We start from the raw sequence: 15,762 nt of genomic DNA, 5'->3' as shown, positions 1-15,762 counted from the left end.
GCTCTGTGATTGATTAAAGTAGAAAAACCTGTTGCTGGGTGGAGATTGCCTGGAAATAGCTGACTCACTGGCAGGTTACTCCTTGTTTATGCAGATTGAGTGTCTCAAACTCCTGTAAACCGTGCTGGAGACAACAGAAACCGCCACCGCCTTTAAACTGTGACTTCCTGTATTTATGATGACAAGTCTTGGGAGGCACTTAAGCTAATTTGAAAAGAGACCTAATTTGAAAAGAGATCTTTCTTCGGAACAGATGTGCTGGTGATATCAACGTGCCTGAAGCAGAAATTGCCATTTTTGCATTGAAAACACGTGCGAACACAGATGGCTTTTTCAAATTCCTATTGCCGCACTTTCAGAAGTTCAAAGTATATACAGTGGTACCTCAACTTACGAAGACAATCCATTCCGCGGCTGTCTTCATAAGTCAAGGTTTTCGGTTGTCGAAGCGCCGCTTCGGCGCAGGCGCAGAACGCACGTGCCGAAAAGACTTCCGGAGGTTGTTGGCTTCGGAAGTTGAAACCTTCGGAAGTCGAAGCCTTCGGAAGTCGAGGTATGACTGTACTGAGGAGCCAAATTGGACCTGGCAGCAAAAATAGTAATAGATGCCTTAGATCAGGGATAGTCAAACTCCTGGTGTTGTTAAACTCCACTTCTGCCGGCCCCAGCAAGGACAGTTAATGGTCTGGGATGGTGAGCGTTTAATTTATTATCTGCCCTTCACCAGCAGGACCCAGGGCAGGTTACAACAATTTTAAAATCCAGTATTAAAACAGTTAAAACGGATTGCAGTCACAGGAATAGGGTGGATTCTGGAAACACAAATCTGAGCTATCACAGGCCAGGTTAAAGAGGTGCATCCTCAGCACTCGCTGAAAGGTAGTGAAAATGCAGAACACTCTTCTTTTTTTAAGTTTTTATTTATACTTTTCAAATTTACACATTTCATTAGTTTTACAATCATTTTAACATTTCAAAGTTTGACTTCCTTCCCCCTCTTTTTGCAGTTCCTTAAATTAATTTTTTTAATATCATTGGCATATCCAAATTCATTTAATTTGCTCATTTAATTATCTACTTTAAATATATACTCTTTTGAGACTGCAGGTTATTACAATTATCCTGCCAGTGTTTTTATCTGTTTGTAATTTATCTGTAAATATTCAATATACAATTTCCATTCTTTTATTTAAAAGTTTGTTATCTTGATTTATCTTGATTACTTCTTCCAGTAAGTTTCGCCATTTCTGCATATTCCGTAGGTTTTTGTATCCATTCTTTCTTTGCTGCGACTTCTTTCCATTTTCAGGCGAGTAGCATTCTTTCTGTTGTAGTCGCATACATAAATAAATTTCTACCCAATTTAGGTAGTTCTGTCCCTTTAATTCCCAAATGAAAAGCGTCTGGGGTTGTTGTTGTTTTACAAAGGTTATTTTAAACATCCTTTTCAATTCATTATATATCATTTCCCAGTAAGCTTTAACCTTACTACAAGGCCACCACATATGATAAAAAGAACCTTCCTTCTCTACATTTCCAACACTTGTTTGATTTAGATTTATACATGTCCAAAACTGGTTTGAAGTCTATATAGTGACATCAGTTTCGTAATTTTTGACTTGACAATATATCGCAAATCACGATGTGTGCGCGCGCAAAACTCGCCTTATGGGAAAAAACCATGAAGCCAGCCAATGTTTCTCTCAATTTCTGCAGCCTGTGTTAACTCTCCCAGCTCAGCAATCCCCTGCCTCATGCCGGGGGCAGTGCATCGCAAGAGCAGGTGCCAGCAAAAATCACAATGCAGGAAAAACCATGAAGCCATCTGATGCCTCTACATGGCTCCATCCTTATTTCAGACACTGTGACATCTCAGCATATCGCAGTGTTTAGCTGGTGATACATCACCATGTTGAAAAACAAATATCGCCCAGCCCTAGCCCCCGGGCAGGTAAAGCAACCAAAACCATTTAAAACAACTTAGGCTCACAAAAATAAGTCATGTCCTAAAAACATACATACATCTCAAGCATCAAAAGCCATGGTAAAATGGTATCATGTATAATGAAGGTGTTAGATGCCCCTCTGCAGAGAGGGACAACTTACAAAAATTAGGAAGAACTTCCTGACAGTAAGAGCTGTTCGACAGTGGAATTTGCTGCCAAGGAGTGTGGTGGAGTCTCCTTCTTTGGAGGTCTTTAAGCAGAGGCTTGACAGCTATATGTCAAGAATGCTTTGATGGTGTTTCCTGCTCGGCAGGGGGTTGGACTGGGTGGCCCTTGTGGTCTCTTCCAACTTTATGATTCTATGAAAACACCCTCTACTTAAATATGTCTCTCGAGGTGATTGGCAGACACGAACAGCAAAAAGACTGTACAAAAAGCAACCGAGAATAAGTTTTAAAACAATGCCAAATGAAAACAGTAGGGAAAACTTGTCAAAACAAAAAGTGTTGGTTTTGGAAAGCATAGGGTGTAGGCGCCTGTTGTTATCTCAACAGGAATGCTATTCCACAAAACAGGGCGGCTACATTGACAGCCCTGCTCTGATTTGCTGTGCAGCCAGCGTCTGATATTTTGGGGACTTGAAGGACAAACTCTCCTGCAGAACACGGTGACCTACTGGTTATGTAAGGGGTGTGGTGGTCTCTTAAGTCACCTGGTGCTGCCATGTGCCGAACTACCTGCGTCCTCCAGGCAAACCTCAAGGGTAGCCCCACGTAGAGCACATCGCAGTAATCCAGCCTTAGCTTAACAGTACATGGACAACTGTGGTCAAGCTCTCCTGATCCAGGAACAGCTGTAGCCAGGAAAAGGCACTGCTAGCCAACAAAGACACTCCTGGCTCCAGGGGCAAAGTGGGATCCAGGGGCACTTCCGAATTATGCACTAGCTTAGAGAGAGTGCAAGCAACTTCACAGACCTGGGAACCACTCACTCAGAATTCAGACTCTGTTTACTAGCCCTCATCCAGCCCACCAGATCATCCATACCCCAGTTCTTAATTTGGAAGGTTTTAGGCATGTGTGTGGCCTGCGTCTTTCTGTGGCCGAGATGTGATAGGACTTTGCCTTTTATATCTATGAATGGGTTTATCATTTTTGTTTCCGTTTTATACTGGTTTTAATCTTTCTACTATTTTGCAAGTCGCTTACGATTGCTTTCTGTAAAAGAAAAAAAAATATAAGTGCTATAATTTATTCATTTTTAAACACTTTCCCATAATATAATGCATTTTTTTTTTGTACATTTGTGTGCACATTTTATCCTGGTATATGCTTCTCTTTTCTACACACTGCTCGGCTGGAGTAAAGGTAAAGGTAAAGGGACCCCTGACCATTAGGTCCAGTCGTGACCGACTCTGGGGTTGCGCGCTCATCTCGCATTATTGGCCGAGGGAGCCAGCGTATAGCTTCCAGGTCATGTGGCCAGCATGACAAAGCCGCTTCTGGCAAACCAGAGCAGCACATGGAAACGCCGTTTACCTTCCCGCTGTAGCGGTTCCTATTTATCTACTTGCATTTTGAGGTGCTTTCGAACTGCTAGGTTGGCAGGAGCTGGGACCAAGCAACGGGAGCTCACCCCGTCACAGGGATTCGAACCGCCTACCTTCTGATCAGCAAGCCCTAGACTCAGTGGTTTAACCACAGCGCCACCTGGGTCCTGCTCGGCTGGAGTACTGCACTGCAAAATTTCAAAGGATGCCTGCATTTTAGTTGGCTTACTGTTTTGGACCCCTTCATGGATCAATGCCTTGTCGTGGCGAAGGGGCTTGAATAACTCAGAGAAGCTATGAGCTATGCCATGCAGGGCCACCCAAGATGGACAGGTCATAGTGGAGAGTTTTGACTAAACGTGATCCACCTGGAGAAGGAACTGGCAAGCCACTCCAGTATCCCTGCCAAGAAAACTCCATGGACAAAGACAACAGGCATATAAAAGTTATGACGCTGGAAGATGAGCCCCTCAGGTCGGAAGGCGTCCAACATGCTACTGAGGAAGAGCGGAGGACAAGTACAAGTAGATTCAGAGCTGACGAAGCGGCTGGGCCAAAGCCGAAAGGACGCTCAGTTGCGGATATGCCTGGAAGCGAAAGGAAAGTCCGATGCTGTAAAGAAAAATATTGCATAGGAACCTGGAATGTAAGAACCATGAGTGGAGGTAAGCTGGATGTGGTCAAAAATGAGATGACAAGAATAAATATCGACATCCTGGGCATCAGTGAACTAAAATGGAAGGGAATGGGCGAATTCAGTTCGGATGACTATCATATCTACTACTGTGGGCAAGAATCCTATAGCAGAAATGGAGTGGCCCTCATAGAGTGGCAAAAGCTGTAATGGGATGCAATCTCAAAAATGACAGAATGATCTCGATACGAATCCAAGGCAGACCTTTTAACATCACAGTAATCCAAGTTTATGCACCAACTACCGGTGCTGAAGAAAATGAAATTGACCAATTCTATGAAGACCTACAACACCTTCTAGAAATGACACCAAAGAAGGATGTTCTTCTCATTACAGGGGACTGGAATGCTAAAGTAGGGAATCAAGAGATAAAAGGAACAACTGGCAAGTTTGGCCTTGGAGTTCAAAATGAAGCAGGGCAAAGGCTAATAGAGTTCTGTCAAGAGAACAAGCTGGTCATCACAAACACTCTCTTCCAACAACACAAGAGACGACTCTACACATGGATATCACCAAATGGACAGCATCGAAATCAGATTGATTATATTCTCTGCAGCCAAAGATGGAGAAGCTCTATACAGTCAGCAAAAACAAGACCTGGAGCTGACTGTAACTCAGATCATCAGCTTCTTATAGCAAAATTCCAGCTTAAACTGAAGAAAGTAGGAAAAACCACTGGGCCAGTAAGATACAATCTGAATCAAATCCCTTATGAATACACAGTGGAAGTGAGGAACAGGTTTAAGGATTTAGATTTGGTGGACAGAGTGCCTGAAGAACTATGGATGGAGGCTCGTAACATTATACAGGAGGCAGCAATGAAAACCATCCCAAGGAAAAGGAAATGCAAGAAAGCAAAATGGCTGTCCAACGAGGCCTTACAAATAGTGGAGGAGAGGAGGCAAGCAAAATGCAAGGGAGATAGGGAAAGATACAGGAAACTGAATGCAGATTTCCAAAAAACAGCAAGGAGAGACAAGAGGGTCTTCTTAAATGAGCAATGCAAAGAAATAGAGGAAAACAATAGAATGGGGAAAACCAGAGATCTGTTCAAGAAAATTGGAGATATGAAAGGAACATTTCGTACAAAGATTACCATAATCAAGGACAAAAGTGGTAAGGACCTAACAGAAGCAGAAGACATCAAGAAGAGGTGGCAAGAATACACAGAGGAATTATACCAGAAAGATATGGAGGTCTCGTACACCTCAGGTAGTGTGGTTGCTGGCCTTGAGCCAGACATCTTGGAGAGTGAAGTCAAATGGGCCTTAGAAAGCATTGCTAATAACAAGGCCAGTGGAAGTGATGATATTCCAGCTGAACTGTTTAAATTTTTAAAAGATGATGCTGTTAAGGTGCTACACCCAATATGCCAGCAAGTTTGGAAAACTCAGCAATGGCCAGAGGATTGGAGAAGATCAGTCTACATCCCGATTCCAAAGAAGGGCAGTGCCAAAGAATGCTCCAACTACCGCACAATTGCGCTCATTTCACACGCTAGCAAGGTTATGCTTAAAATTCTACAAGGCAGGCTTAGGCAGTATGTGGACCGAGAACTCCCAGAAGTGCAAGCTGGATTTCGAAAGGGCAGAGGAACCAGAGACCAAATAGCAACTAAACGACTAAACAACAACAACTGTTTTGGAAAGCGGAAATTAGTTAGGCTTGCCTTTACATGTGAGCTGATTCAAATTATTTCCCCATCCCTAGCTGTGGCACATATGGTAGGTAAAAGGGGGGAAGCGGGTGGCGCTGTGGTCTAAACCACTGAGCCTCTGGGGCTTGCCAATCAGAAGGTTGGTGGTTCGAATCCCCATGACGGGGTGAGCTCCCGTTGCTCTGCCCCAGCTCCTGCCAAACTAGCAGTTTGAAAGCACGCCAGTGCAAGTAGATAAATAGGTGAAGGTAAACGGAGTTTCCGTGTGCTCTGCTTTCTGTCATGGTGTTTCCATTGCGCCAGAAGCGGTTTAGTCCTGCTGGCCACATGACCCGGAAAGCTGTCTGTGGACAAACGCCGGCTCCCTCGGCCTGAAAGCGAGATGAGCGCCACAACCCCAAAGTCGCCTTTGACTGGACTTAACCATCCAGGGGTCCTTTACCTTTTACCTATGGTAGTGCGGAACTGCAGAGCTGTGCTACCAGCACTGGGCGCCCCTGCTGCTGAGAAGGGCAGCGCTGACTAAGAGCAAGGTCAAGGTCAACAGTGGTGCCGGGTTGGTATCCGTCCTGCTTCATTTCTGTAGGCAGCAGCCCAGCTCTGTTTCTGTAGGCAGCAGCAACCCGAATCCAAAGGGTCTGCCTCTGCCACAAACAACTGAATGTTGGAAGATTCATAGAATTGTAGAGTTGGAAGGGGCCCTGAGAGTCGTGGTCCAACCCCCTGCTATGCAGAACTCTCAACTAGACCAGGGGTCAGCAAACTTTTTCAGCAGGACCCCGGTCCACTGTCCCTCAGAACTTGTGGGGGGCCGGACTATATTTTGGAAAAAAAGTATGAATGAATTCCTATGCCCCACAAATAACCCAGAGATGCATTTTAAATAAAAGGACACATTGTACTCATGTAAAAACACCAGGCAGGCCCCACAAATAACCCAGAGATGCATTTTAAATAAAACGACGCATTCTCTCATGTATAAACATGCTGATTCCTCAACTGTCCGCGGGCTGGATTTAGAAGGCGATTGGGCCGCATCCGGCCCCCGGGCCTTAGTTTGGGGACCCTTGAACTAGACCAACCATGACAGATGGCCATCCAACCTCTGCTTAAAAACCTCTAAGGAAGGAGACTCCACAACATCCCAATGGACCCTTCCACTCCCACAACCTTCCACTGTCGGACAGCTGTTCCTGTCCTAGCCTCCAGAGCAGGAGAAAACAATGTGACAGCCCTTGAGATATTTGAAGATGGCTATCCTATCTCCTCCTGGGCTCCTCTTTTCCAGGCTAAACATACCCAGCTCCCTCAACCATTCCCCGTAAGGTTTGATCTGGACATTATTCAGGAAGTACTTCTTAACACGGTGCATGGTTAAAACTATGGAATTTGCTACCCAGATAGATGTCGTGATGGCCAACAACCTGGGTTGATGATACGGCAAATTTATGAGTGGAGGCGACTATTGATGACTACTAACTGCAATGACTATGTTCTGCCTCAGTTATCACAGGTAAGATATGCCTCTGAGTGCCAGCTGCTGGGGACAGCAATGGGGGAGGATGCTATTGTGCTTAGGTCCTGCTTTCAGGCTTTTCATAGGCACAAGGACATAAGAAGCCAAAGGACCGCTTAGCTCGGTACTCTGTTCTCTCAGTGGCCAAGCAGATGCCCAATGGAAGCCTGCAAAGAGCCCCTAAGCACAACAACACTCTCCTCTCCCCAACCTGTGATTGTCAGTAATTAGCATTCAGAGGCATTCTCCCTCCGGCATAGGGTCAAACACTGAGATTAGGATGCTAAACTAGAAGCAGGAGTCTGTTTCATGCTCTCAAAGTATGTAAATTGCTCTGATTTGCAAGGTGTATCCCAGTCAACAGGATGTGGATTTCCTGGAGATACATACAAAAGTTTTACTTGAATGCATGCGAGCAAAAGTATGGGTTCCTGTTTTCTTGAAAAGGTCACTAGAAGTTGCAGCAAAAAAAGGGGAACTGTTTGGATTGTAATGTGTTTCCTCGCTCACTGTTGTTGTTAGTAGCATGGACTAGGATGGGGTGATCCCAGGCCCTCTTCAGCCAGAGAGTTCAGACAGTGTCCTTGGGCAAGTGACTCTTTCAGCCAGACCTACCTTGCAGGGTTGTCGTGATGATGAAGTGGGAAGGAGGGAAAGCCATGTGTATATACCATCTCCTTGGAGGAAGTGTGTAGGGAAAATATGATGCACACATACTTTGTGGTATCTGAAGAAGTGTGCATGCACACGAAAGCTCATACCAAAATAAAAACTTAGTTGGTCTTTAAGGTGCTACTGAAGGAATTTTTTTATTTTACTTCGATCCAGACCAACACGGCTACCTACCTGTAACCATACTTTGTGGTTGTCACTCTCCCAGGCTTTTCCCCTGTAGACTTATCATTCAAATCTGATGCTCCCTCTGCTAATAACTAGGTGGCTTGCAGGAAGCAGCAAATGACAAAACATGGGGGAGGAGAGAAGGAAGAAGAGAACGGACATGGGGGAAAGTCCATTGCAAACATAAATAGGATTGTTTCAAAGGCTATTAATTCTATCTCCAACATCATTTGAACCCTATCCATGAAGAACGGAGCTGTCCACCAGGACAGTTTTTGTTATGCTGTATGTTTATCTTCCTATATTCATAAAAGTGTAAGGCTGTCATCACACAGCCCCCATTGGAAGGCTTGCGGTGCCTCATTACAATCTTGGGGTGGGGCATTGATTGAGTGGGTAGGGAGGACTGGCAAACAACATGAGCAGAGGCAGCAAATCTCTCTCTCTCTCTCTCTGTGTGTGTGTGTGTGTGTGTGTCTGTGTGTGTCTGTCTCTAATCTTGCCTGCCTGCCAAATTGCTCAAGGTATTATTCATGGCGGTCTTCTTTTATCTTCACACAAGGCTGCCCTCAGGCCCCAAATCTGATCCTTTCCAAAGGCAGCAATCCTAAGCCTGTTTTCCTGAGAGTAAAGGTAAAGGCGCCCTGACCATCAGGTCCAGTCGTGTCCGACTCTGGGGTTGCGGCGCTCATCTCGCTCTATAGGCCGAGGGAGCTGGCGTTTGTCCGCAGACAGCTTCCGGGTCATGTGGCCAGCATGACAAAGCTGCTTCTGGCGAACCAGAGCAGCGCATGGAAACACCGTTTACCTTCCCGCCGGAGCGGTCCCTATTTATCTACTTGCACTTTGATGTGCTTTCGAACTGCTAGGTGGGCAGGACCTGGGACCGAGCAATGGGAGCTCACCCCGTTGCAGGGATTCAAACCGCCGACCTTCTGATCAGCAAGCCCTAGACTCTGTGGTTTAACCCACAGCGCCACCTGGGTCCCCTTTCCTGAGAGTGTGCCTTACCAAACATGCAATGGCCAACCACTTTTTTTTATGAGGCAGTGCGCAAATCCAGCTCTCTCTGTGTGTATATGCGGGTGTCCACCACCACCAAGTGAAGCTAGACTCGGCCAGTCTGTCACTGAGGGCTGCACTTTGTACAGGCCCAGATGCACTCTGTTCTGGATGGCCACATGGCACCTATATCCTCAAGCTCAGTCCCCTGGGGTGGCGAGCCATTTAAGGCCTCGCTGGAGTGTGTGCGTGCGTGTATGTGTAGGGGCTGATGCCGGATCCTCCTGAACGTAGGAACTCCTCCCCAACCACCTCCAAAACCGCCTCTCCCGCCTGATCTCGGTCGTCCCCTCTGCGCGTCTTTGCGCGTTTTTGCGCGCCGGGTGACCGAATCGGAGGGCGGATCGTTTATTGCCTTTCCCAAAACGCCGCAACAGGAGGCAGGACAGAGCTTGGGACGCAGAAATGCGCGCTCCCTACTCCTCCTCCTCCTCCTCCACCTCCCAGAGGCAGGCAGGCAGTGGCAGTAGTAGAAATAGCAGGAGGAGGAGCAAGCGCCGGCGAGGATCTGCTTTCTCCCGATCTCTCCAAGAGCGCGCTGGGACGCAAGATGCTGCCGCTGCCGAGACTTATCCTGGCGCTTCTCTGCCGGGCTCCGCTGACCAGGGGCTCCTGGGCGGATCCCGGCCAAGGCGAGGCGGCCGTGCTGAGCTTTCAGCTGCCCGAGCAGCCGGCCAGGGAGGTCAGCCCGTTTTTCCTGTCTCTCACCATCGATGCCAACCTAGCCACTGATCCCAGATTCATCACCTTCCTGGGGTAGGTCACGCCAGGCTCGCCGTTTTCTGGTTTCGCCCCCCTTTTTGGGTGTGTGCGGGGTCTTCCCCGCTGCGCCTTACGAGAAGGCTGTTTACCAATGGGGAAAGCGGGGGGGGGGGGAGTGAGCTACACCTGACAAGCTGCTGCCTGCTTTGTAGCGGATGAAGATGCAGGAGCTCGGTGGGTGCAGGGTCCGTGAGTGAAAATGGAAGTCCCACGCTGGGTTTCCCCTGAAGTTTTGCGTTTGAGAGAGAGTGTGTGAAAACTTGTCTCAAAGCTGAAAAATCTCTTGCTTGGTTTTTTGCCTGCAGCTGAAACTTCCCTTTTCGAAATGCTTTGTCCAAATTTCTTCCAACTAAAGGGCTATAAGAGCCGAGGTTTGAGCATGCTAGCCTGGAGCTAATACATGGGTAGGCAAACTATGGCCAGGGGGCCAGATCCGGCCCAATCGTCTTCTAAATCCGGCCCGCAGACGCCCGGGAATCAGCGTGTTTTTACATGAGTAGAATGTGTGCTTTTATTTAAAATGCACCTCTAGGTTATGTGTGGGGCATAGGAATTTGTCCCCCCTCCCCCCAAAAAATAGTCCGGCCCCCCACAAGGTCTGAGGGACAGTGGACCAGCCCCCTGCTGAAAAAGTTTGCTGACCCCTGAGCTAATACTTTCTGCCCTAGGTTTTGCCCGTAATTCCTAGTTAGGAAGTGGGGTAGGGGGGCTGTTTTTCTCAGAGTTAAAAGGCACTCTGCATATAATCAGAGGCACAGAAGGTCCTTTTTGGTGGCTGCTCCCAGACTTTGGAGCTCTCTCCCCAGAGAGGCTACATTGGCTCCCTCCTTGCTGTCCTTCCACTGGCTTTGGGGAACGACTACTTATAAGACCTGTATTTTCATCAATTTGTTTTTTACATCCATTTACCGGTAATTCAATTGTAGTTTAATTACTTTTTAACAATTGTCATTTATAGGTTTTAGCTAACTAATTGTGTTTTATCTTGGTTTGTTTTTATTTTTGTAAGTTGCCTTGGGTCCAGTTTCTGTGGGAGGTGGGGGTGGTGGAATATAAACAAATAGTAGTCATAGTAGTGTAAAATAATGCCCTTAAAAAAACACACACACACATAGAGAGAGAGATCCGAGTTACATCCTGGCTGATATTAAAAGCTCTTATTAAAAGCATCTCATTGTTGGTCAAACAGGTTGGAGCATTAATTTTGTACTTGGAAAAAGCAGCAAAATCTGCTTAACTATGAACAACAGTGGAAGTAAAATAAATAAATGGGTGTGCTGTGTTCTCCATGGGCAATGATAGGTTGTTGCTTTTTAATCTATGCAATGCCACCTCCCAAATGCCCCCTTGATTTTTTTCTACAAGGCCTTTGGCTGAATCTCACCTATACGGTATGTGCATCTGCTTTGTTCTCCTTCATCCTTCACTGTCTTTGTCAATCTTTCCCCTCCCTGTTGTCTAACCCCACTGTCAAATTTAGAACGTAAGCTCCTTGCAGGCAGGGTCCTAAACTTGCCTTTTCACTTGAGAAACTCTGTAAAATTCCATATAAACTGATGGCAGTGTATAAACAATAAAGGTAAAGGTAAAGGGACCCCTGTCCATTAGGTCCAGTCATGACCGACTCTGGGGTTGCGCGCTCATCTCGCTTTATTGGCCGAGGGAGCCGGCGTACAGCTTCCGGGTCACGTGACCAGCATGACTAAGCCTCTTCTGGCAAACCAGAGCAGCACACGGAAACACCGTTTACCTTCCCGCTGTAGTGGTTCCTATTTATCTACTTGCATTTTGACGTGCTTTTGAACTGCTAGGTTGGCAGGAGCTGGGACCAAGCAACGAGAGCTCACCCCGTCATCTTAAATACGACGGTCCTTCAATAGAAGCATATAAATGTAGACCAGGGGTCGGCAAACTACGGCTCCTGGGCAGGATTAGGCTCACCTGGGTCCTAAATCTGGCCCATGCCGCGAAGCCAGAACCCACCACAAAGCCGAGACTCCCGGCGATGGTGACGGGAGAAGAGGCTGAGTGGTGGCGGCTCTCAGGGCCGATTCTAGGTAGAGTCCCGGTGCGAAGCTGCGCGGAAGCCATGCTGTGCCCTGTGAGGGCGGGGGCGCCGGAGCGATCTCCGCCCCTCAGCGCTAGGGCGCGCGACCTGCTCGAGGCTGCCCTGGCAGCTCTGCCAATCAAACACCATGCCTGGTTTACCTCAGCGCAGCGCAGGGACGTCTCTGCCAATCAAACTCCGCACCTGGTTTGATTGGCAGAGCCATCGCCGCTCAGCCTCTTCCTCCTGCTGCCGCCGCTGCCCTAGTGCTCCTGTGGGCCAGAGAGCAGAGCGGATGAGCTCGCTCTGCCTACCCACTTCGCAAGAAGAGGGTTTGCCAAGTGTGCCTTCCTCTTAGCACATTTCTCCCTTTCGCCCTGAGTTCGAGTGTCTTCAGAGCCTATGACACCTGAAGGCTGTTCTCCAACTGGAGTGCTCGCAGGCCATTGTTTCCCAGTTGTCAGTGTTTATAGTACATTTTTAAAGATTTAGCCTTGAGGAAGTCTTTAAACCTCTTTTGTTTACCACCAGCATTATGCTTGCACAGTGGTAGAACACTAGGTGACTGGGGTTCAAATCCCCACTCAGCCATGAAGCTTGCTTGGTTACCTTGAGCCAGTCACATGGTCTTTCAGCCTGTTGTTGTTTAGTCGTTTAGTCTTGTCCGACTCTTTGTGACCCCATGGACCATAGCACGCCAGGCACTCCTGTCTTCCACTGCCTCCCGCAGTTTGGTCAAACTCATGTTCGTAGCTTCGAGAACACTGTCCAACCATCTCATCCTCTGTCGTCCCCTTCTCCTAGTGCCCTCCATCTTTCCCAACATCAGGGTCTTTTCCAAGGATTCTTCTCTTCTCATGAGGTGGCCAAAGTATTGGAGCCTCAGCTTCACGATCTGTCCTTCCAGTGAGCACTCAGGGCTGATTTCCTTAAGCCTTTTACCCTTTCAGCCTAACCTACCTCAAAGGGCTGTTGTGAGGATAAAATGGGGAGGGGCAAACCATGTATGCCAACCTGAGCTCCTTGGGAAATCTAAATGTAAAACAGAATCTCCCAAACACCGTGGTGGACTAGGACGGGGGGGGGGGGAACCTAAGCATTGAAATCTCTGCTCAGCAGTGAAGCTTTCTGGGTGACCTCGGCGCCTCTCAGCCTAACCTCCTTTCGTAGGGTTGTTTTGAATATAAAATGGGTAGGGTGGGTGTGGGAAGAACCATATATTTGCCCAGAGCTTTTTGGGGGACACACAGAATTAAAACGCAATAGACAACCCAGATTGAACTAGCAAAGTTGGTTAGAGCGGGGTGCTGATAATGCCAAGGTTGCAGGTTCGACCCCCGAATGGGACAGCTGCATATTCGTGTATTGCAGGGGGTTAGACTAGATGATCCTTGGGGTCCCTTCCAACTCTAGGATTCTATCATGCACATGTGACCCCTGCCTTCCATAGCCTTTTTATAGGTACATTGTTTTTCTTTATAAGACTCACCCTGTGACACTTTCCCCCTTTCCTGGTTGCCATTTTACCCTCTGGCTGTAGGGTGGCAAGGATGAATGAGTTGGCATCCTTGGGATTAAGGAGTGCAAATTATCTGACCATTTTTGCTTTGACATTTCCTGTGGTTCCCTCTGGGTGCTTTGGCTGGTGAGATATGCCACGAGAATCCTGTTTCCCCTTGCTGCTGAGATAGCTGACATCTCTTTCTGCTACACAAAGCCGCATTCCAGCAGTTTTAAAATGCTAACTTGAACTCCTTGATTTCAATAGGTCTACTCTGAGTATTGACTATGGGGATCACTGCTTTCTGCAACATTGGCTACAGATTACAGTGGTACCTCGGTTTAAGTACACAATTGGTTCCGGAAGTCTGTACTTAACCGGAAGCGTACTTAACCTGAAGCGAACTTTCCCATTGAAAGTAATGGAAAGTGGATTAATCTGTTCCAGACGGGTCCGCGGAGCACTTAAACTGAAAATACTCAAACCGAGGCATACTTAAACTGAGGTATGCCTGTATTATGCTCCCGTTTACCATCCTGAGAACTAGAAACATGCCAAAGATGTCTAACTGTATTTCATATCATGGAATGAATCTGCACACTCCTTATATCTTTGTTCCTCAATTTTACACAGCCTCCTAGCATTTCTTCATGTACAATGGATATAGTTTTCATTTCCATGTTCTTTCGCTGGGTGCCCTTTGAGCCTTGGCTCTCAAAAGCAGAAGAAAAGTGGAGTAAGAAACACACTTGTTATTGCTTGTATCAAGCGAGTCCTTTATTTAACTCTGGTATTTTATCAGCTCCAACCAGGAAGTTGTTGGTGGCTGCTGATCTGCTGCATATTTGCCATTCAGCTGACGAGAGGCGCAGATCTGATGCCTTGTGATCGATCCCGTAAAAGAAAGAATGAATTTCCCCCCCATTTATAACGTTACAAGCAGCGTTCGAAACTCCCATTGCTCTGGGCACATTTTGCGGCAGGGAATTTCATTAGCTTGAGCAGTTTCTAAGCTCTGGGCACAGTACTGCGCTGAAGATTTCAGATCAAAACTGCAGAGTGGAAGGAAAGGAGGCCCTTTTTCTGCCTCCCCACTTCCAGCTGCTCTCTGAAGACTGGAGAAGAGACCCTCTTAAACAGGGGTGGCCAACTTCCAAGAGACTGCGATCTACTCACAGAGATAAAAACTGGCAGTGATCTACCCCCTTTTTGTGGGTTCAGGTCAAAGTTGTTGAGTTTTTTAAGGAAGGAAGGCCCTGTTTTGGGGGGTTCACGTAAAAGTTGTTGAACCTCTTTAGGGAAGAGAAAAGCAATGTTGAGCTCTTTTTTTAAGGAAGGAAAGCCCTGTTTTGGGGGGTTCAGATCATTTTAGGGGTGCAGGGCAAAGATGTTGAGCTTTTCTTAGGGAAGCCAAAGTTTTTTAGCTTCTTTGGGGGGAGCCACTGATCTACCGGTGATCTACCACAGACGTCCAGTGATCTACCGGTAGATCACGATCTACCTGTTGGACATGCCTGCTCTTAAAGAATATTATGGGGGTGAGTAGGGGAAGGACTAGACCAGGCATCCCCAAACTGCGGCCCTCCAGATGTTTTGGCCTACGACTCCCATGATCCCTAGCTAACAGGACCAGTGGTCAGGGATGATGGGAATTGTAGTCCAAAACATCTGGAGGGCAGAAGTTTGGGGATGCCTGGACTAGACCATGTGAAAAACGAACATAATATTTTGGCTGCATTTCATTCAATTTCAGCATAATATTCAAGCATCCAAGTAACAGGGAAAACTAGGGAAAGGGTTCTGGCGTAACTTTGTCCTTTAGATGCTATTTTTTCTGTGTGTATGGATCAGGAGATATCTCACCTGATGCAATGCACCACCACCGCTAATCTAGTCCAGTCCAGCCACAGTTTTACCATATGACAAAGTATTAGAGAATCTCTAAAGGTAAAGGTAAATGGACCCCTGACCATTAGGTCCAGTCGTGACCGACTCTGGGGTTGCGGTGCTCATCTCGCGTTATTGGCCAAGGGAGCCGGCGTACAGCTTCTGGGTCATGTGGCCAGCATGACAAAGCCGCTGCTGGCAAACCAGAGCAGCGCACGGAAACCCCCTTTACCTTCCCGCTGTAGCGGTACCTATTTATCTACTTGCACTTTGACGTGCTTTCGAACTGTTAGGTTGGCAG

The 15,762-nt window shown here is 47.1% G+C and overlaps 1 protein-coding gene across 1 annotated transcript in view; it reads left to right on the top strand.

Moving 5' to 3' along the window:
* Window positions 1–9,694: 9,694 nt before the first annotated feature.
* HPSE (heparanase) overlaps window positions 9,695–15,762 on the top strand; it is a 34,943-nt gene continuing 28,875 nt past the window's right edge. The window contains exon 1 of the mRNA XM_060278411.1: window positions 9,695–10,020. Within this exon, the coding sequence (XP_060134394.1) occupies window positions 9,815–10,020 (206 nt within the window). The 5' untranslated portion in view covers window positions 9,695–9,814. The remainder of the gene's footprint in view (window positions 10,021–15,762) is intronic.

Source organism: Zootoca vivipara, chromosome 9, assembly GCF_963506605.1.
Source record: "Zootoca vivipara chromosome 9, rZooViv1.1, whole genome shotgun sequence".
Taxonomy (NCBI): Eukaryota; Metazoa; Chordata; class Lepidosauria; order Squamata; family Lacertidae; genus Zootoca; species Zootoca vivipara.
This window is presented reverse-complemented; position numbering and strand designations above follow the sequence as displayed.